Raw genomic sequence first — 23084 nt, 5'->3', positions numbered from 1 at the left:
TGGGACTCGGCGCTAGCGCCGCTGCACAAGGGGCAACGGGCAAGCCCCACCCCCGGCTGGGCGCCTGCTGGCCTTCAGGCTGCCTTTCCGGGGTGGGCAGATGTGGAGGGAAAGTTGGAGGATTAAAAAACACTCAGTAATAATAAGGTAAGTAGGAATCGTGATGGAAATCCCATTCCCGCCCCCTCCAAGAACGTGAAGAGCAGATCGCGGCTCTTCAGGGCTCACCAACCAGGCTCTGAAACCTCTGCACTGCGGGACTCGAGGGCTTCCGGCATCATCGGGGAGCGCACCGCCCAGCTAGCCCGGGGCCCGGGGCTTCGCCGGGCGCCTCCGGCGGGGGCAGGGGTGGAGGCGGCGCCTCGGGGGCACCCCGTGAGAACGCAGCCCAAGGACGGCCGAGGATATGGCGCGAAAAGTTTATTTCGCTTTGAAACCTGAGTTTGATAGATTCTTTTTCTCTTCCAAGGATCTTTGACAAGGGGGGGGGGGTAGAGCGCTGTCCTTGCATTTCGTGACAAGGCTGTCCTATTTATCAACCTGCGCTCTGGGCTCGTTCCCTTTGCTGCCCCTTCCCAGGGTCTTCGTATTCGAAGCCTTAATTCTCCTTTGCAAACCGGGAAAGAAAACAGATATAAAGAGTTTAATTTGTCGAAAGCGCCAGAAACAATGCGGAATCCAAGTCGCGAGCTGGCCGCTGTCTTCTCCTCCCCATCTCGGTCTCTCCCTCGCACCTCTCCCCGCCCCCGCCAGTCGCGCCCCCTCGAGCCTCGGCTGGCGCGGTGGCAGGTGCGCCCCTCGCCTTCTCTGCCGCTGATTGGCGCCCAGGTTGGGGAGTCGCCGCCCCGCGCTTATGTCAGAGTGCGCGCTGTCCCGGCCCACCTCGCCTTTGAACTTCGCCGCTTTTGGCTGGCGTTCACCAGCCTCCCCGCAGTCTCAGCCAGGTGCTGCGCTAGGCGAAGCAGCTCCGGGAAAGCCACGGGAGGGAGGAGGGCGCCTCGGCCGTAGACCCAGGAGAGAAGAGAACCAGAGAAGGCGAAGGTGGAGAGGGGGCGAAGGAGGAGCTTCCTGCCCTCGCCAACAAATTACCTGGCCCCTAAATCGCAGAGACTACGGTACTTGGACCCCGGCGAGTGTCGGGGGCATCCTGGCCCGCCACCCTCTCCTCCCCCGCCCTTCCTGTCCCCACTCGCCCCCCGGGGCCTGCCTGGGTGCGAGACTGGCATGATCAGCTGAACTTTGCGGGGTTACCGCTTCTTTCTGGCTTCCCCTCGGCGGTGCGGAGGCGAGGGGAGCGCAGAGTCCCGGCTCAGGACGGACAGACAGGCAGACAGGCAACCGCGCCCAGTTCGCCTGCAGAACCCCTGCACTCCCCGCCCCCACCCGCCTAGCCTCCGGGACCATGTCTAAACCTTCAGACCATATCAAGCGACCCATGAACGCCTTCATGGTATGGTCCCGAGGCCAGCGGCGCAAAATGGCCCAGGAAAACCCCAAGATGCACAACTCAGAGATCAGCAAACGCCTCGGCGCCGAATGGAAGCTTCTGTCCGAGGCAGAGAAGCGGCCGTACATCGACGAGGCCAAGAGGCTACGCGCCCAGCACATGAAGGAGCACCCCGACTACAAGTACCGGCCGCGGCGCAAGCCCAAGAACCTGCTCAAGAAGGACAGGTATGTCTTCCCCCTGCCCTACCTGGGCGACACGGACCCGCTCAAGGCGGCCGGCCTGCCCGTGGGGGCCTCCGACGGCCTCCTGAGCGCGCCCGAGAAAGCCCGGGCCTTCTTGCCGCCCGCCTCGGCGCCCTACTCCCTGCTGGACCCTGCGCAGTTTAGCTCGAGCGCCATCCAGAAGATGGGCGAAGTGCCCCACACCTTGGCCACCGGCGCGCTGCCCTACGCGTCCACCCTGGGCTACCAGAACGGCGCCTTCGGCAGCCTCAGCTGCCCCAGCCAGCACACGCACACGCACCCGTCCCCCACCAACCCGGGCTACGTGGTGCCCTGTAACTGTACCGCCTGGTCTGCCTCCACCCTGCAGCCCCCTGTCGCCTACATCCTCTTCCCGGGCATGACCAAGACTGGCATAGACCCTTATTCGTCAGCCCACGCCACAGCCATGTAACCCCCAGCCCGGCCCACCAGACCTGGAGGGTGGCCTGGAATTGGGGTTTGCACCCTGTCATCTGCGCCTAGCCCCGGCCTGAAAAAGCCTTGGGGCCAGCCCTGCCGGCAGCCCCCTACCCTACCCCAGACTCTGCCTCTCTCTTCAGGGGGATGGTAGGGGCGTCCTACAGGACCCAAGACGCAGACAGGTGCCAGAAACTTGTGAACATTATGACCACCATACAGTTGTCCCTACTCCAACTGTCCCAAATCAAATCTCCAAATGTACCCCCTTTGGACAAAAAAAGTAGGCAGTTTGTTTTATTTATGTCCCCTTCTCTCTCCTCTGATGGGCGTTGGACTCCAGAACTCTCTGATCCTGGTATTATATCTAGAATACGCATATTTTTTTTCTTTTGCACCCCGAAGAAAAGAGTTAGCTCTGTGTTTTGTCATCAGACACAAGTAGGTGCCATTGGCTCTTCATGTGTGGGGGAAAAGGCTTCAAAGTTTTCAACTACAGAAGGGAAACATTTCTATTTAAAACTCATGCTATGATAGTGTTTGCTTCTTTAAAGGTAATACAAAAGGACCCACATGATTATTTACTTTGTATAAAGCAGTGCTCCTAGAGACCTAAGTTTACTTTTAGACAGAATGTCAGGTTATGAAGTCAGGAAGTAGAAAGTGAACAAAAATTGAAAGAATAAAAACATCCTAAATGGTCGTAAATGTTTTGACGATGTCTTGGAAATGTACCTAGAAGGATTTCATCTCCTTATTCTGTTCATTTGTTGAACAAAGGTGTTTTGAATAAAGACAATCTGTCATTGCAAAAAAAAATAACCTTTGATGTGCATACTAGTAAAATCTGAAGTCAGGAGGCCAGGTCCCGGCTGGGAGCTGGTCACTGGGAGGTGGAGAGGGCATAGAGCAACTCTAGCAGTGGCAGCTGGTGGCGGGCCTGCGTTGGCCCAGCGTGGTGGCCTTGAGGCCAGGTACAAAGGGGACTAAAGTCTATGATTTGTCCGGGTCGTATCCACTTTTTGCCTTTAAAGACTGGACAAAGGTATAGCTCCCTAGGACATCACTCCTTCCCTGCATCCTTCACAAAGTGGTCAGACCACTCAAGGAGCAAATGAGCTAAGACAAAGACGGATCCAGACCTCTGAGACCTGGGTGCATTTTCCTTTTTTAAACCAAACTCCAAAGGAATGGAGAGAAATTCGAATCTACTGGGAACCAGTTGCGCATGGAGCACCTGCGTCCTGCAGTAGGTGTTTAAGTTAAGTGATCAGGGGAAGACTGGTGGGAAATATATATTTAAAGGTGTTTGAAAATCACGCTGCTGGTTCTTCTGGGGATTTGGGACTCTGTACTGGTTCCTAAGTTAAAAAATAAAAGTCTAAGAAATGCCACAGGAGACTTTTTACTAAGACCCCATGGGAGCAAAGGAAAAAGGGAGGCGATAGTGACATGCTCAAAATCATAAAAATCATAACTCATAGCTTCCGTGTTTAACAAACAAGGAAAAGAACCTCTTTCTTTCCCCACTGGGTGAATGTTAGCTTGAACATTGCTGTTTTTTGTGGGAGAAAGGACCTTCGGATACCTACCAGCACAACTCTTTGGAACTTATTCTCCAAACCAAAGGGTTCTCCCGCCCCTCTCCAGCCCCCCACCCCCACCCCCAAGCACCCATCTTCTCCTGGTCTCATCCCCAAAGCCCTGCTCACGGGTTTGCTGTAGGTCGGGTGCTTTACCCACTGGCTTTGATATGGTGCGGGTGGGGGTAGGGGGCATCCTAGTGCCCGTCTGCTTTCTGCCGCGGCTGAGGGACTTGTGCGCTTGGCTCTGCCTTTTCCAAAGGAGCCAGAGGGCTGGAAGTGCACGAGAAACGATGTCAACAGACACCAGAGCCAAACCCACGGATTAGCATATTGTCCGCAAAACAATGAGAAGTGTTTGAGGTGTTATTTGGAGCCTATTCATCCGAGCCCCTTTGTCAAAAGGGGATTTCATTATTAAAAAAAAAAAAAAAAAAAGTTAGCGGTTGTCCATCTGGCTGAGCTGAATAGTAAAGTGATCCGTGTTGTATATGCTTTTCTCATTAAGCGCTCTTTTGAGACCGATGTTAGAATTAAATGGTATAACACAATTAACATACACGGGCGCTGAATAGGAGGGGACGCCTATAAATAATAGATAGATAAATAAATGAGCGATCGGGCGAAGGTAAACAAAGGCGGGCTGGGGGGCCTGTGGGGGCGGGGGGCGGCCGGGCGGGCTGCGCCACGCTTACTTAGCATCACAAAACCCTCTTACAAATCGAGACAATTAGGAAGTGACTTGCCTCTGGTGGCCGTCCGGTCTGGGGGCTCCCGGAGCGGAGGGAAGGCCCCTCCTCCCGCCCCCTAGGAAGCCCAGGAGGCCCCGGGCGGAGGCGCCGCGGCTTTGCTGTCTGATGTAACCCCAACTGACAGTGCTGTCAGCCACTCTGAACTCCCTCATAGCTCAGTGTCCCTTAACATCTCCTTAGATGAAGCGTGCCGCGGCCTGGGTGTCTCCCGCAGAGCCCGGAGCTCCAGCGCCCCGGGTGCGCAGTGCCCCAGCCCGGGAGGAACCCCGAGCGCTCGGGCCCACGGGGCACCCCACCAACTCCGAGGAGGCAGGCTTAGGCTGGGAAGGGCACCAGGTGGGTCCTAATGGAAAAGGCTTCGGGCAGCGGTGGGAGCTGGAAAACTGGAACCAGGTTCTATCTAGCTCGTGCCCGGCCCGGTCGGAGAGACGTGTGTGTGCCCGCGAATGGGCAACTGAGAGTTCTTTACAGCCAGCTGAGAGCAGGGGGCCCAGCGGGGGCCTGGCTTGGGCCGTTTCTGTCTAGCACACCTCGTCCCCTTCCTTCCCAGGCGGGCTTTGTCCGGCTGTCTGTCTTCCTTAGGCCTGGCCCCCGCCTCCGCCCCAAAGGGCAGATCTCAGCCCAGCCTCCCGCGCCCCGGGGACTAGGGGGCCGCAGAGCCTCTGCCGAGGTGCTCGGCCGAGACTCGCCCTAACAAACAGCCCAAATCCTGCTCGTCAAGCCAATGACAGGGGCCTATTACTGACTTTGAAGTCAGGCGCAGACAAAATGGAATCCCCCGGGGTGTGTGTGCAGGGGGGTGGGGAGTGGGGGGGGAGCAGTCCCTGTCAAACCTGTTTGCTCACAACTGTCTCTTTCTTTCAAGAAAATCATTAAAGCAAACCTATAGGGAGACGAGCGCCCCGCCCGCCCGGAGTGGAGCAGAGCCGCTTCTCCCCAGCGCGCGACGCGCAGCCCAGAGCAACCGAGAGCCCCCTTCGACGGGCGTGGCGCGGTCGGGAGTCCGCGAACTCGCGGGCGCCGGAGACCCTGCAGGAGGCGACTCTGTCCAACCCTCCGCCCTTTCGCGCGTCCCGCAGCCAGAGGTTCCAGACTTCTGCCTGCAGCCTGCGTCTCCCTGGAGCAGGGGCGGCTTGGAGGGCCCGGGCCTCTCGCTTGCGGGTGCGGTTGCTTCAAGCGAACAAGATTTTTTGCCTAAATACGCGCCCGGCTTGCCCCGCTCTCCTTTCCTGGATACGTCCTAGGACCAGGAGACCTAACCAACACGTTGCTCAGGGTGGCAGCGGGCAGCGCTGGCGCGGCAGGGGCAGAGTTGTTTGGGTTTTAGTTAAAGGTTTTCTTTCTTCAACCTTGGCAACCGTTGGCTCAGGGGCACTCTGGCCACGTCTTCTGGGAGATGCGGTGTCTTGGGCCCCCTTCCGCTCCTGGCCTTTCGTGCAGAGCCTCTGCAGCCTTTCGTGCCCTTCCCAGGCTTTGGATCCGACTCCAGAAACCTTTGATTGTCTTCCATTTTCCTGGTTTTCCCATGTAAATGTCAATGTCCTTAGAACTGCTAACTGGATAGAGGGGAGACCAGCAACGTAGACTAACTAAATCTTACTGAGGTGTGAGTGACTGACATCTGAGACCCTTAACATTTGTGTTTTAAACCAGGATCTGGACAACCTCCTGAAGCCTCCAGTCCCCTGCAGCAGGGTGGCATCTCGGTCAGGGCAGACCCGGGGGGACTTGCATTGCATCGCTCTATCTCGGGAAGCGGCTCCTTCTCCGGCAGCTTCTCTGGAGATCTGAGACTGCCAGGGCCTGAGAAACTTGGCAAGCGGCGGTGCCAGCACTGCCCGGGAGGACTCGCCTTTCCTTCGGCTCCTTCCCAGCTCAGGCCTTGTTACCATTGTTCAAGCGGACAATGAATTTCAAATCATTTGAATTTGAATATCACGTAATTCACAAGATTCCTGTTAAGTACGCTCATCTCTTTATTTGCTGAGTGGCCCGTGCGTGTGTATGAGTCTGAGAGAGGGAGAAAGGCAGAGGCAGAAGGGGCCCGTGAGATGTGGGTGCAGGAGATGCCACGGGGCGTGCTTCCCGCCTCCCCGCGGGGCGCGCCCTCCTAGCCTCTGGTCTGGCCTTGGCCTCGGAGACCCGCCCAGACCCAGTTTTGGGAGCGCTACTCGGGCTGGCTTTCCTGGTGCTGTGGGAATGAGCCTTGTCCTGGGACCAGACCCGTTGGCACTGAGCCGCTGCAGAATAATTAAGAAAATAATGCAATTGGGGGCGAAGTGGGGGCTACTAGAAATCCTAGGGTGTCGACATCACCGGAGACTGGAGGTCGCCCCGGCCTCACCCTGGATGTGCGCTCCTGCGCCCACAGCTCGGTGGTGTCTGCCCTGGCACTGGGGAGGGGACCGATGGCGAGGAGAACCTCCACACCCCCTCCCTCCCTCCTCGCCCAGCCCCGGGCCCTGCGTCCGGCTGAGCCGTTACCCGCGGACTCTTGGCCAGTCCCTGGGGGCAGGTGGTGGGAGCCGGGCTCTCCCGACGCAGGAAGGGCCACGGCCCAGGACACTCTTGGGCGGCCTCCACTGATTCTCCATCCTCTCTCTCAAATCCCAGCGCTGAGTATCCCCTCCGACCCCCAAAAGGCCCCAAGTTTAGTCGGATTTGAGGAAGAGACGAGGTGCCCACGCCGGACAGAGACCGACAGGAGTTCGCAAGTTTTCTTTCCTACAAAGTGAAGAAGTTGCGCTACTCGGGCGGCCAGTAATCATCCCAAACTTTTTCATTCTGGGTCGGGAAGAGAAGCCATTCAAATGGGATCCATGCCTGCGGGGCAGGGGTGGAAGGGACCCCAGAAAAACTCAGCCAGCTGACCGGGTTGGGAGCAGGGAGGAAACTGAAGACCAGACCCCGTGGACCCTGCGCTCTAGGGTTGGCCTCCAAGGGACTCCCGTCGGCGCCGCCTGCTAGCTGCTCCCCACTCGAGAGCTCAGCCTCTCCAGGGTGCCTCTGGCCCGGCCGCACCCCCGAGCCCCGAGGCTCTGCGGGCGCTGGAGCCGCGTAGAGGAGGAGGAAAGTGGATGTGAGGCTCGCGCTGGGCGCCGGGGAGAGGCGAGCGCGGCGCATCGGTCTCGCTGGCGGAGAGCGGAGGCCGGGGAGTCCTGAGAGCCGCTCAGCAGCTCCCGACTCCCGGCAGCAGGGCCCAGCCCCCGTGGTTTCCCCGCGCCCCGCCGGGGGGCCGAGGGAGGCGGGAGAGGGGAGGGAGGGAGCCGGCGGCCCAGGCGCTCGCCGCCGGTCTCCGTCCGCCCAGCACCCCCCGTGGCGCGGCGAGTCAATGGGATTTGCACACTCGAGGTGTAACAGCATTACTGCATTAATTACCATTTCCATTTCACGTCCAGATTGTTTACTTATCTGCGGGAAACATATGTCGGGAGAAGTTCACATTCCGGATTCTGCTCCGCTGCCCAAGGTGCAATTCCGAGGAGGCGGCGCGGGGGAGGGGAGGGCTTCAGATTTTTTATTACACCCTCTAGCCTTATCTGCCGCTGTAAATTATGAGGATCCTCCATTGAGCGGCATATGGAGATTATATACTTTTTTGAATATCGTTTCCCAAAGCCTGCAGATTTTCACTTTGAAATGAAACAATCCTCCGCCGGCTCCCCCGGGGCCGGGAACCGGCTGCGCTTACCCTCCCGGCCCAGGGGACCCTTTCGGTAGGGCCAGGCGCACACCCACGTCCCCAGGGCAGCGCCCAGAGCCCAGCGCCCAGCGGAGCTCTCTTTCCCAAGGTGTGGAATAATCTATCGGGCAAAGTCCATCCATCAGAGGTGTCTGAGAGCGAAGGCGTTGCCCCTGCTCTGTTTTCAGCACCTCACCCCGGACTTCAGTGCGGTTTGCATTTCTTTGTCATTTTGGATACCCGCATAGACGCGAGCCCACTTCTGCCCTCTTCCTGCGCCGGCAGGTTCCAAACCCGCGGCGAGGGTTGAGGTGCCCACTCCTGCCCACAGCAGCCTGCCTCACCCTCTTGCGCCTCACATCTTCCCAAGCGCCTTGGTCTGGGGACCGCCAATTTTGGCTTCTTTGTTTGTTTGGGGAGCAGAGGAGGTGGTGGGGAAGGTGCCCACGCCGGGGACCGCTTTGCTGTGAGCCCCAAACGGAAACGCTGCGTGGGAAGCCACTGCCTCCCAGCTCCCGGATAAGCAGGACCGGCACGGGCAGCGCGGACCGAATCCCATCTTTCTTATCTCCCCGAGACTCCTTTCAGCCTGAGATCAGAGAGGGAGGGAAAGGAAGGGAGAATCATTGTTCTTCTTTTTTTAATTTAATATACCAAGCCACCCGTTCAGGTCATTTATATGCTTAATTTAGTGATAAAAGTCCACAAGCAGAATCACAGGATTCTCCCCTCTTTCTATTTCTTCCACCACATTTTCCCACAGTCATTGGGGGGGAAAGTAAAATATATGTATCCCTGTTTTGTTTTTCTGTCCAATGCTTTGTTGACAATGCAATTGCAATAGGTGTGCTTTTGTAATGTTTGCTTTTTTTAAAAAAGGATGTAAGGGAAAATAAGCCTTTTATCTATTATTTTTCATCTTTTGGGTTCCGTTTGCAGGATTACCCACACTCCATATGTAGACACCCACTCTCAAAAAACAAATTCAGAAATTTCCTTGAAATGCCTGTTTTTATGATTGTAAATATCCCATGGGAAACCAACTGTGGTGTTATAGCAGGAACAATTAAATGGACCAAAGCAATGCAATTAAGGCAGAGAAAAAGTAAGACGGAAGAATAGGAAAATAAACAGATTCTTTCCCATTAAGTATTGTTTTGGGATTTCTAATTTTTGCAAGACTTCTAAGAAAATTGTGAGGTGTCACTTCTCTCCTCTGGATCTATCTGTAATTGAATCTAGGTCACTATTCTAAAGCAAGAAAAGTCTGCTTCCCACTTTCCTACATCAGGCTGAAATTTGGGGGAGGGACGAGGGTCTTGCAATTTCATTTAAAATGTAATGGTGGATGAACTGATAAGCAAATAGGGAAAAAGGAGTCTGCTTAAAAGGAAAAAAAAAAAAGGCATGGTTTTAATATGCTCCAGATGGGGGGAAAATGATTTACATGAGAGTTTATTTCCTCTTTGCTGATATGAAAGAATTACAGATACAAAACCCACTGGTCTATAGAATAAAAAAAGAAAAGAAATGTTATTTTCCTGTAAAGGTGTCAGTTCATTTATATTCATTTAACCATCCATCCATCAACTCACTTTCTCACTCCTTGCACATTCTCTCCGGCTCTGTTAAACCTTCTCCTACCAATACACTTTGGTAGAATATGCAATGAAGTTTTCTTTCTCTAAAATAATCTGAGATTGAGATGAAATGGGTAAAGGTGAATAAAGAAGAAAAGGTTTGTTTTGTTTTTTAAGTATCTCTGATAATTTAACATTATGATTTCAGGGCAACCATATTCACCTTTCAGTTTGAGCACACATAGCATGCCTAAAAGATTATATGCAGAGGATATGCAATTATTTTTTCTCTGTAAAATATGCATGCAATGGAAAACCTTTCTGTAACACAGAAATGTACCAAAGAAGAAACCCTTATGTATAGTCAGATGCCGGGTCAATAATTGTTTCATTAAAATAGCTGTTATGGGCATGAACAAGTTCGAATTTCCCTGAGGATTTTCTGATCAGTCAAGGTATGAGCCGTATCAAGTCTATTGTGTTAAAAGTTGCCAAGTCTAAATAATTGTGTAGTAAAATATACATATATCAAGTAAGAAATGAGAGGTGCTGGTACATGGGGACTTCCAAATGGAGAGGATTACTTAAGAATAGGTTTCATTTTTCTTGAAATAAAAGGATGACCAGAATGAAAGATACTTTTTCCATATTCACCCAAATAAAGAGGTGACAAGGTGTCAGCCTCTGTTTTAATGTCATCCAAATGGATGATTGGAGATCTACAGACTTAAGGGCAAGATCAACCATCAACATCTGGTGATGGTTTCCACAAATTAAAAAACAAAACAAAACAGAAAATACATTCCCACAGGATGGAGCTTCTCTAGAATAAAAACTAATTTCTGTTCCTTTCTTAATCTTTCTTTTCTTCATGTTTAATTTTCCTTTATAAAAATGAACACCACTGTCAGATCAGAAATTTCCTTCATAGGTCTTCATACATGATCAGCATCATTCTTTGTCATTCTGGTTTCTTCCTGGTCTCCCTTCCACTGTGGTAATGCATTTTCTCACTCATTTAAGTTTTAATCAAACAAATTGAGTACGAAGCCAAAAGAGTAACAGTTTGGTTAGAAGTTGAAATGTCTCATGTACATTTCTTACCTCAAACTCTACAGACTATTGGGAGTGTTTATGATATAAATCAGCTGGATGAGGGGACACCTGGAAGACATTGTAGAATTTCTCTTTACCATTGCCTTTTCCTCCTGGGTTCTCTGGAGTATCTGTGATACTTACACCTAATAAGAAAGATCTGCTTACTTTGAGTTGTCTTTGAGAATGGAATTGGGAAGAAGAAAAAGCTGAAGGCCTGAAGATGTGTCTTCTGTAGAAGAGGTGAGCTGAACCTTTCTCTATCCAAATATACTCATGGTTTTTAATGAGCCATTTATGTATTTGGGTTACACCCTTAGCTTATGTGAGTACAAACAAGGTGTAAATACAAATGACTCCCTATCAGTTTCTGTGGCAGTTCTGCCTTATTATCATTGACTTGGTGAAACTCAAAGTGTATTCCACAGCAATAGCAGTGTTTATGGCTAACTTATAAGGTCGAGTGGACTGGAATCAGGAGGTCATTCTACTGTCAAGTAAACAACCTTAGCTCCTTTGCAGATGGTTGAAGATGCTTCAACATTTCTTGAAAACGTATTTCACAATATGAAAGTGAACTGAGCGATAATGAAGGTGGGTTTGGATTTTTATTGTAGGAACAGAAATTCCAACAGCAAATCTGAAGCCAAGTCTTGTGGTTAGATATCTCTCTGCCCTAGTCCCATCCTTCTGCAGGTAGCCCCTTCTGGAGCTCTCCTAGCATATCAAGACTACCTGTCTCTTGCTCTCCCATGTCAACTCTCAGAGGACATTCTACAGCGACATTTTATTCTTGTCCTCCATTTTTTTAAAAAAAATGAAAACAGGAATTGGATTATCTCCACTGTCCACCAATGTGTAATGTGATGGACATCTGAATCACCAAGCCCATGAGAGAAGGAGCCTTCATCCCCTTATGAGATAATCTGGAGACAAAAAGGTGAATTTGATTTGTGACAAATTATTGCCAAATAGAAAATTACTATTATGATTTTACCCTTCTTAGTTGGCGAGGACTCAACAAAAGGAAAAACTCAGAAAGAAAAAAATTATTTGGAATGAGACCAAAAGGGATATGTATTATCCCTTTCTGTCTTCTGCTCAACCTCTGAGTATCAACTAGACATCAAATAGCATTTCTTTATTTAAAAATGGGGAAACAAGTTGAAAAGATCTTGAGTCATGAATATATTTGTCAGCCCCTTTAGGATTCAACTTCCCTACTTTTCAAAATGGGCATCTAATTGCCACTACCCAGGGGAACCCAGACTCCTTGTGCTAAGGTTCCACACCACTGTCAGTGAAACACGGGTGAAAGAGATGATGAAGGGAGTGACATGATTAGTCATGAGAGTCTTCATAATTGGACTTCAGTCCCTTACTGATGGTATCAAGTTCATTCATATACTCTTGCCCTTGAAAGCATCAAAAGCTCTGACTGTCTTACTAGGAGAAATCATGATACTTAAAAACACAACATCTGGAGTATGATCAGATGAGCCTGGAAGACTCCCAGAGCCCGGTGGAGCTATTGTCTGCCGTGGAAACTGAAGTCTAAGCACCAACCTCAGACCATTCATTTAATGAAGTCACTCGCTTACATGAATAAAAAGGAGTCGGGAAACTTGTATTTTATTCCAAAGGGCATTGACTGTGCCTAGACTGGTGGCTGCAAATGGATAAGAGACAATTGGATGCAAATGGGTAAAACTTTTATTTCTTTGAAATCAGTGACAGAGAGAAAAGCCGAGATTGCCAACCATGTTGAGGTACCATCTCAGCTAGTGACATAAGTGAGATTCCTTTTTATTTCAGTAAATGTGTTTTAGGATATATTTTAATTGAATATATTTTCTTTCCAGGACTCTGAAGATTTATCTCCATCTTCCCTGGGGAGATGTACTCTGTTTGTAATAAGAGAAAGCCACATTGTTTATTAGATGGATGTTAACTGAGTCTTCAGTGCAAAGGAGCATGTGGGGTACCTTAGATACTCCCCAAAGCATCAGGAGGTAGGTACTGCTATCACCCCCATCTCACATGGAAGGAAACTGAGGCTCAGAGACATGAAGTGACTCATCCAAGGCTCACAGTCCTTACAACAGAACTTCTATACTCATGTTCACTGTCTGCCCACTACTGTCTGTCAAGTCAAGCGCTCACTGGAGGTGAGTAAGGGAGGGAACAGAGAGTCCACAGAACTTACAGCTGGGGCCAAGACCAAGGAAGAGGAGAAAGTATAGAGTATCAGGGTAAGATGGAGTCGTTGAATCATTTCCCCTTTCTCAGGTGGATGCATAGAATATTCAGAATCTAAACCAATCAGCATCTCCTGTCAATGTGGATGGAGCCTTCTTACTAGTTGAGCACACACAGCTTCAGTCTTATTGGCCCAAGTTTCACTGGCTGCTTCTAAGTCTTACAGACACAGCCAGGGACCCGGACATCACCAAACTAATCCTGAATCATTACAGATTTGGAGGGGCACATGCGCAGACACAGATTTCCTGCAGAGCCAACTAGACGAGCCCCTTTCCAGTCAGTCTCATGTCATGCTGCTCACTCTGCAGGGCCTCCTATGCTGGGGAGCTTAGCAATTGGAGGTATAATGTGTTGGGAAGGGAAAGAACTATTTCCCCAAATCCTGTTTCTTATTCTCCTGCCCCTTGGCAGAGTTAGTAAATCTGTTACCCTATTGCTCCCCTGAATTCCTCAGCAAGATCCTTTCAATCTTCCCAGTGTCTGTGTCTTTGCTTTAAGATGGGAACAATGGTTTTTGCTTGCTCATTCTGCATTGAATGCTTTCATATCAACCACGGTATGCCAACTGGCTTTGCATTGGCTCGTTAATAATAGTTTGCATTTGTCACATCTTTCTGGGAAAACCAAAGCTTGACATAAACAAAAATTTACTGATCACGATGTTTATATTAAAGGCAACATCAAGACATTCCAAAGCCATTCGTTTCCCAGTTCCTACTATGGGTACAACCTTTGCAGAACTGTTTGGAATCCACTAGCTTTAGAATCTACCCTCATTTTGAATACAGATGGTTCCTAACAAGTCACATTCCAAATTTTTTTGAACGTACGAAGCCAAAGGAGGGAATTCCATGGATAACTGAGGGACAAAAAACTCGCATGCAAGATTTGATAATTTTCTAAAAAATTTAAAAGGAGATTTGAAATGCTAATGACCTTACTAAGGCATTTATTTGTGAGCTGCAATTCACGACATGATCACTCTGTAAATTACAGTTTTAGACCCAAGGGTTGCAAACCAGGGGGATGTTTCTATTGGGCAGGCTTCTCAATAATGTTGATGGGAAGCCCTGATGGAGGCTGGGAGAGGGGAGGGCGTGTCAAGGAGAGAAATAAAAGAGAAGGCTGAGTGCTGGCCTTGGTCCCTGCCCTTTGATAAGGGACAGAAGGTCAGAGTTGCCCAAATTTTCTTCCTTCAAATATGACCTTCTCAATTTGGTCACATTAGAGGAGGCAAGGTCTTTTTTTTGAAAAGACAATGATGCTGGAGAAAATAGAGAGAAAAGAAGACCAAACATGAGATGGGTTGACTCTATAGAAGAAGCCATAGGCATGAGTCTGCAGGAGCTGAGCAGGGTTGCTGAGGACAGGACACTGTGAACATCACTCATTCATAGGGTCATCGGGAGTCAGAACTGATTCAAAGGCATGTAACCCACACACTTTATATATGTTTTTTAAGTTGACTTATTTTTTTTTCACTTTAGTCTCATTTTATATGAATCATGAGTGTGTTGTGGTAGATTTTCTTTTTTATATAGAAAATTCTAACTAAAATTTAAAAATTTCCCCTGTAACAGTCAAAACATCTCAAGTCACACACTTTGGAAGAAACATTGATCTAAAGTGAAGAAAGATCACAGGAGTTAAGTGATTTATCAAAATTCACACAGCCTGACAAGAGAAAAGGTTAGTTTATAGCCAAATCTTTCAGGCATTGGCCCAGCAACCTTTCTTTCCTTCTACTTCTCTCACTTTTTTTTTTTAGAGGCTAAAAGAAAGGGCAGGCAATTAGCACTTTCTCTTTTTTGTAAATTGAACTTATTGGGGTGACATTGGTTTGCAAAACCATGCAGGTTTCAAGCATACAACTCAATAAAACATCATCTACATACTGCATCGCCAAAGCAAAATCTCTTTCTGACCCCATTTTCACCCCCTTTGCCCACCTCCCCCCACCCCCACTCCCTTTTTCCTCTGGCTATCACCACACTGTAGTCTGTGTCTATGTGTAGTCTGTGTCTAATATATATATATGTATATGTATATATATTTGCTTAATCCCTTAACCTTCTTTCATCTAACCCCCTAACTCCCCTCCCTCTGACAGCTGTCAGTCTGCTCTATGAATCTGTTTCTGTTTTGTTCATTAGATTCCACATATAAGTGAGATCATATGGTATTTGCCTTTCTCTAACTGGTTTATTTCACTTAGCATAATAATCTCCAGGTCCATCCATTCTGTCACAAATGGTAAGATTTTTTTTTTTTTTTTTACTGCCAAGTAGTATTCCATTGCATAAATGTACCACAGTTTTTTTATCCGCTCATCTACTGATGGGCACTTGGGCTGTTTCTAGGTCTAGACCATTGTAAATAATGCTGTCATGAACATAGGGGTGCATATGTTCTTTTTAATTAGTGTTTCGGCTTTCTTTGGATATATTCTCAGAAGTGGAATCACTGGGTCATACGGCAGTTCTATTTTTTAATTTTTTCACATAACTCCATACTGGTTTCCACAGTGGCTGCACCAATCTACATTCCCACCACAGTATTCCAGGGTTCCCTTTCCTCCACATCTTTGCCAATACTTGTTGTTTGTTAATTTATTGATGACAGCCATTCTGACAGGTATGGGGTGATATCTCGTTGTGGTTTTACTTTGTGCGTAGATCTGATGATTAGTGACGCTGAGCATTTTCTCATATGCCTATTAGCCTTCTGCAGGTCCTCTTTGGAGAAGTGTCTATCCAGGTCCTTTGCCTGTTTTTTAATTGGGTTGTCTTCCTGGTGTTGAGTAGGAGAAGTTATTTATATATTTTGGAAATTAACACTTTATCAGATGTACCATTGGCAAATATGTTCTCCCATTCAGTGGGTTCCCTTTTCATTTTGTTAATGGTTTCTTTTGCTTAATTAGCACTTTCTCTTGGTGGAGAAGGTATGAAGATTCACCAGGTTCTCCCATAAAGTTTAAATGCTCTCTTGGTAGTCCCTTATCTCCTTATTCAGAATGTCTTCATTCTGTTAATTATATTGTATGAAACCTAATGCATTTTCATGGGAATTGGGGGGAGGGGTTAAGATGAGGGGCTGGCTCTATGGGAAGGAGGATTCTGAATGGGCTTTGAGAGCCAGGTGCTGCCCGTCCTCTAAGAAGGTGAGCTGGGCAGGACATGGCAGAAATGGAAGGAAAGGCCTCTAACCATAAGCACTTCAGCCTCGGGCAGTCACCCGTGTCTCTGTGCCTTGGGAAAATGCAGTGAGTCCGGGAATGCAGTCTCCTGAGTCAGGGTGGTCCCAGGGCTGCACACAGCCCAACTGCCTGATGGCCCTGGTTTTAGCTTGGAGCACCTGTGGGCCTAGAGGATTGAATTCTTTTTTTTTTTTTTTTAATATATTTTTATTGATTTCAGAGAGGAAAAGGAGAGGGAGAGAGAGAGAGATAGAAACATCAATGATGAGAGAGAATCATTGATTGGCTGCCTCCTGCATACCCCCCACCTGGCAGAGCCTGCAACTCTGGCATGTGCCCTTGACTGGAATCAAACCCGGGGCCCTTCAGTCCGCAGGCCGACACTCTATCCACTGAGCCAAACCAGCCAGGGCAAGGATTGAGTTCTTAATCTGAGGCCTTGCTAAGTCTGTGGTTGTTTCCAAAATCATGTGGCCTTGTAGTCTTGTATTTGTCACTCTTAGCACAGATTCCAAAGTAAAAGTAAAAATAACAAAAACCAAAACAACAACAAAAAAACGATGAAGCAGTTTGACCCCACGGAAGGGAAAAAGCACCTGACAAATCACGTATTTTGTTGCAGACTGGTTTTCTTTGTTTTTCTGAGGGTCTGACATCTTATATACCACTCTTTTTCCTTCCGCCACATTTCTCACTCAGAATTACATCAGAGCTTTAAACCTCCTGCTGTAATGAATGTATTTTTAACAAACCTCCCTGTTTACCTCAGTTTGTACAGTTGCTCATTCTCCAAGCAGTCCTCACAACACCTGTAGGTATTATCTCTAGTGTACAGAAGAAACTGGATCTGTGAGAAGTTAAAAGGCTTGCCTACAGTCACAGAGCCAATAGGAAGAGGGCCTGAAAGTCAGACCTTTTCCCTCCCAGTTTGGGGCTCTTGCTATCACCCTGTCATTCACATGCAAATTCATCCTCTGTGTTTCTTTTTCCCGAGTCCTCAGGTCCTGCATCAGTCTTACCTCTGCAGCGATAGCTCATTCATTAGGACTCCTCTGCCTTGTGTTTGTTTTGTCTTTTGGGTCTTTCCCAGGCATCAGATTATCATTTTGGTTAATAATTTGGGTGTTAGAATCAGATCTTAAATGGGAGCTCTGCTGCTTGCTAGCTGTGCTCTGTGTCCCACTTTCCTCATCTGCAAGGTAGACATAGTCACAGTACCACCCTCAGGATTGTTTTGAGGACATTATGGTTGCAAAGTGCTCAGTACTATGCTACACACTTAACAAGTGCTAGCTATCATTTTGGATTTATTAATTATTTTCTTTCACTTTTTAAAAATCCTTTTTTTTCCCACATATATTTTTTATGATGAATGAGAATATCAGCTGAGGGTCTGTTCTGCCCATTTCTACAAAGTATTCATACTTTTACTTTTTAAAATGACACAGAGAGCATCCCCATCCTTTTTCCCCTTCCCATGTGGCTACAGTTTGCCCATCATTACACAGGCCATTTCTTTTTCTTCATAGCACAATTGGGGTTAAAAGCACAGTTCAGGAATTTTTAAATTGACAAATCTTATTTGCTTCCTCCCAGTTATATTGAAAAGAAAAGAAAAGAAAAAAACCTCTCCTGTTCAGAAACACTGGCCCTTTGGTAGTCAGGATGTGGAAATGGAAGGGGGATTTCAGTGGGTATCTCAGCTCCAAGGTTGGAGACATTGCCCATCTCCTCCTGCTCCCTCACCCAGCTTTTCCCTGCCTCCTGAATTCATCACAGTCCTTTTAGGTCACTGCATCTCTCAAGGCTCTGAGTCTTTTCTTCCAGAGCCAGCCTCTGGGAATCTGGCTGTCCTCTCCATACTTCTCTCTTCCTTCTGTCTCACTGCAATCTCTCCTCTCTCTCTACCTCCTAGTCCAGCTTCCTCCTCTTCTCTTCCCACTACATTTTTATTCATTCAACCAATAGCCATGGAATACTAGTCACATTCAAGCATTTTTTTATTTATTTCAGAGATGGAGAGATAGATACATCAATGATGAGAGAGAATCCTTGATCAACTGCCTCCTGCACACCCCACACTGGAGATTGAGCCCTGCAACCAGGGCATGTGCCCTGACGGGGAATTGAACCGATTCCTCCTGGTTCATAGGTCGATGCTCAGCCACTGAGCCACGCTGTCCAGGCTTGCTGTGTTTCTCCTTGTTCAAGCATTTTTTGACACTAAGGATTCAGAGGGGAACAAGGCCAACCCCTGGACACTACTCTCTTCCCTTTAGTGAAGTGAATGAATGTGATTTCTGTTCCACCTACACTTTATTTAGCTCTGTCTGGTTTTCCACCACATATTATCTGTATAATTATAGGCTATTTACTATACCTTTCAGGGTCAGTTTACTTACCAGTTAAAAAGGGGATTAGCCCAAGTTGAATTTGGCTCAGTATATACATCGGACTGCGGACCAAAGGGTCCTAGGTTTGATTCTGGTCAAGGGCATGTACCTGGGTTGTAAGCTCCTCCCCAGGCAGAGCCCTGGTCAGGGCACATGCAGGAGGCAACCTATTTCTCTCACGTCGATATTTCTCTCTGTCTTTCCCTCTCTCTTCCACGCTCTCTAAAAATCAATGGGAAAATATCCTTGGGTGAGGATTTTTTTAAAAGGCTGGGGGGATTAAAATAGCAATTCCAACTATTTGCCACAGATGAGTTGTAAGGAATAAATGAGATTACATGCAGGATGCCCAGCCAGGTGCCTGGCACATATTAAATGCCCAGGAAAAGTACCAATTGCCATGGGTTTTATTATTAAACTGTATTGACACAGCAGAAACCAATGTGGTAGACTACTATATGAATTCAGACTTTTCCTTCTCTCTTTTTCCTTTTGTATAATATGTAAGCAGGAAAGTCCTATATGTTTTCTAAAGTCAGTTTTGTAGTAATTGTTTATAGAATCTAGATTTACTTAATAATCCCTCCATATTTCTGTACAGACCCAGTAAAATGTCAGAATAATAAAAGAAAGGGATTAGTCTATATTTTCAGGGTCAGTAGAGTTTCAGGAAGAGTCAGGAACAAATGTAAAAGAATTTGCTAAATTCTAAATCTGTGGTCTGTGTGGACCCAGGATTTTAGAAGTTGGGAGCAAAGAGATACCGCTGAGAGCTTTGAGGACAGCCTCACATTTTCATATAAAAACAGTCAAGGGCCAGGGAGGCCAAGGTCTATGGTCAAGGCCACAGAAGGAAGCCATGGCACAGCATGGTCTATGTGAGCTCCACTTCACTATGCTGCCAAGACAATGGATGAAAAAATGTAGTCCATTGTTTTGAGCTTCTTTGATACTTAATAATTTTTTGTGCCTATTCATATATAGAGGTCTCTGATGGGATGGTCTATGAACTTTCATGATGGACAAGCAGATATAAATTCATACAATAATGAGCACTCTTACTACTCATAGCCCAGAATAATAATTGCCTGCATATTGGCTGCCTACTATGTGCCAGGGACTTTGTATTCATCCTCTCATTTCATCCTCACACTCACTCTCCAGGGTAGATGTTCCTTTGCCCTGAAGAAATTAAGGCTCAAGGAGGTATTCCCATGGTCCTAACAGCCTCAGGTTGGAACTGAGACCTGTGTGTCTTTAAGGGACATGAGCTTTACCCTTTGTCATGCTGCTTGATTTATGCTCAGAACTGTCTTATTGGGAAAGTGATGAAAAGAGAAGTACAAAGTGTGGAGGAAAAGGACCAGAGAAAGAGGATAAGGAATTTCTGGAGGGCCATACAAGAAGGCTTCCTGAAAGAAGTAAGTTTGTCAAGCAAGAACTGAGAGAAAATATGTGGGGGATGGAGGTGAGGGAGGAGGAGTGTGACAATAAAATGTCTTGTTTACAAATGGGTTTTTCCATATTCATTGTTTGTGTCAAATTTTTAAAAGGTTTGCTGTCTGGATTTAAGAATATAAAATAGGCCCTAGCCAGTTTGGTTCAGTGGATAGAGCGTTGGCCTGTGGACTCAAGGGTCCTGGGTTCGATTCTGGTCAAGGGCACATGCCCAGATTTCAGGCTCAATCCCCAATAGGGGGCGCGCAGGGGGCAGCCAATCAATGATTCCCTCTCATCATTGATGTTTCTATCTCCTTCTCCCTTCCTCTCTGAAATCAATAAAAATATATATTTTTTAAAAAGAATATAAAATAAGACAAGGCTGGCTTTTTCACTCAGCTTAATTTCTTCCGTTTATATGACATTCTTGAAAAGACAGAAGTGTAGTTGCTAAGAGTGAAGAGAAGAGGGAAGGTGTGGCTGACAGAGCTCCAGGACATTGTCAAGTGATGGGACTGTTCTGTATCCCAATTGTGCACCTGTTAACATTCATAGAACTAAACATCAAAAAAGGCAATCATAAAAATAAATAAATAAAAATAAAAGGCAATTATACTGTCTTTTTCTATTAAAAATAAAACAAAGTGTTATAAAACAAGGCACAGAAACTCATTGAAGGACGCTGGGTTGTGTTCATTAGGATACAGAAGGAGTTAAAATGGCCCACTTTAGGTTTGCCATCTGATGCCTCTCTCCATACAGCCCGATGTCCAGCTGAACTTCCTTTGGTATGAGTCAGGTGGGGGTGAGAGGAGAAATCACATTCAGGTGAAATTAACAATGAATTTTTTTTTTTTGTAAGAGGCCTTTATCATCTCAAATTATGGAAGACATTTTCCCTAAACCCATTACCTTATGTAATTAAAAATAGGTAAAGAGATTCTCTAAAACAGAATGTTATCAAGTAACATTAAACCCTCTTGCAACTCTAATAGCAACTACTATCATTTACTGATTGCTCAAAGTATCAGGAATTATATCTCTATGCATTGTCTCATATCTTCCTCACACTCACCCTTAAGTAAGGAAGGAAATTAAAGTTCAGAGGGGTGGAAGCACATGCTCAAGGCCGCAGGACCGATCCCTGGCAGAGCTGGGATTTCAATCTCCACTCAGACTGCAGGAGCTGGTGTCTGTCCTCTAAGCTCCAATGGCCACTTTAGCTGGAGCCACCTCATCCCACTAAAGAGGCGGCCCTGCCCCTCTTCTCATCCTCTTCATTCCCCACAACTGGCCACCCCATTTTCCACTCTGCCCACTTGATCTCTCCACATCCTAATTCTGACTCCACTCTTACACATCTCCTTAAAAGATTTGCCCCACTTTGAATTCATGTAGTCCCAGCCCTCCCATCCTTCCCCCTGTGCTCTTGGAATCACCTCCAGGAGGTTGGAAGCAGGAAAAAAACACAAGAAGTCAGAAGAAGACGAGCTGCTGGTGCTTCACGTCTATATTTGTCCTTACAGACCTTATTATAAACTAGAGGCCCGGTGCATGGATTCATGCACCAGTGGGGTCCCTCAGCCTGGCCTGAACCCTCTTGCAATCCAAGGCCCCTCGAAGGATATCTGACTGCTGGTTTCAGCCTAGATCCTGCAGACCAGGCCGAGGGACCCCACCTGTGCATGAATCCATGCACCGGGCCTCTAGTATGCATATAAGATCTTTGGTTAATCTCTTCCCACCCTCCCCTTTTCCCTCTGAGATTCATCAGTCTGTTCCATGTTTCCATGCGTGTGCATTAAGTGTCTGCCCCCTGGTGGTCAGTGCGCATCATAACTACCAATCGGATGGTCGAGCAGTGAGTTAGGCTTTTATATATATAGATGAGGGTTTGGTTTTATAGGCTGTTGGCTTGGAATCAGAGACTGTTATTCTCTATCTCTATCTCTATCTCTATCTCTATCTCTATCTCTATCTCTATCTCTATCTCTTCATAGATTGAGTGTTGAGGGAACCTCAGCCCTTATCTTGTCCAAGTTCTAAGTACTGCCAAGATTCTGTGGGCTGACCTGGGCACCTAGTGGTCATCACAGAGATCTGTGATCCTTGATCAGTGTTATTATAAATGCAAATTCTTAGGCCCCTGCCGAAACTTACTGAATCAGAAACTCAGGAGTGATGCCCAGCCATCTGGGTTTTAACAAGGCCTCTGGCTGATGCCGAAGCATGTGAAAGTTTAAGATCTGCTGATCTAGATCAGTGCTTCTCAAACTTTAATGTACATAAAAATCACCTGAAGATAGGGCTGCCAGATTTAGCAAATAAAAATACAAGTATACTTACATGACATACTTATACTAAAACGCTATTTATTATTTATCTGAAATTAAAATTTAACTGGGCCTCCTGTATTTTATCTGGCAACTCTGCCTGAGTATCTTTCTAAGCTGCAGCCTCTGATTCAGTAGGTCTGAGGTGGAGCCTGAGATTCTGCATGTCTAACAAGCTCCCAGGTGAGACCAGAGCTGCCCAACCACACTGTAGCAGGGATCTAGACCTACTTGTTAAATGCAGATTCCTGGGCCCTCCCCCAACCTACTGAATCAGAAGGCCCAAGGGAGACACTGATTTAGAATATTGTAACCAAGGGACCATTAGTCCTGAGTCACAAACATCCCACCAACAAACTTTGGGAAGACATTCTATAAGTTTGGATCTTACACATATATGTAACTTAAGACACATAATAGTTAGTAGTGATGAGCCAAGAATGAGGTGGTTCTGCTGAGAGTTGGGGCGAGGAAGGGATGCTTGCTGAGGTGGATGGAGAACTAACTGTGGGTTTGGAGGGCCCAGAATATCAGAGGCCTGGAGGATCTACAGGGAAGGAGCAAAACTCAGGGCTGCTCATCACTCCAGGCTCATCAAAGACAATCACATTTTCTCAGTGTAGAATATACTAGTA

The 23084-nt window shown here is 47.5% G+C and overlaps 1 protein-coding gene across 1 annotated transcript; it reads left to right on the top strand.

Moving 5' to 3' along the window:
• Positions 1-1402: 1402 nt before the first annotated feature.
• SOX14 (SRY-box transcription factor 14) lies at positions 1403-2125 on the top strand. Its single transcript, XM_059662915.1, has one exon. The coding sequence runs from the start codon at positions 1403-1405 to the stop codon at positions 2123-2125; it is 723 nt and encodes a 240-aa protein (XP_059518898.1).
• Positions 2126-23084: the final 20959 nt, after the last annotated feature.

The sequence above is a fragment of the Myotis daubentonii genome, chromosome 14 (assembly GCF_963259705.1).
Source record: "Myotis daubentonii chromosome 14, mMyoDau2.1, whole genome shotgun sequence".
In the NCBI taxonomy this organism is placed as follows: Eukaryota; Metazoa; Chordata; class Mammalia; order Chiroptera; family Vespertilionidae; genus Myotis; species Myotis daubentonii.
The sequence above is the reverse complement of the archived record's forward strand: the minus strand, read 5'-3'. Positions and strand labels throughout refer to the sequence as shown.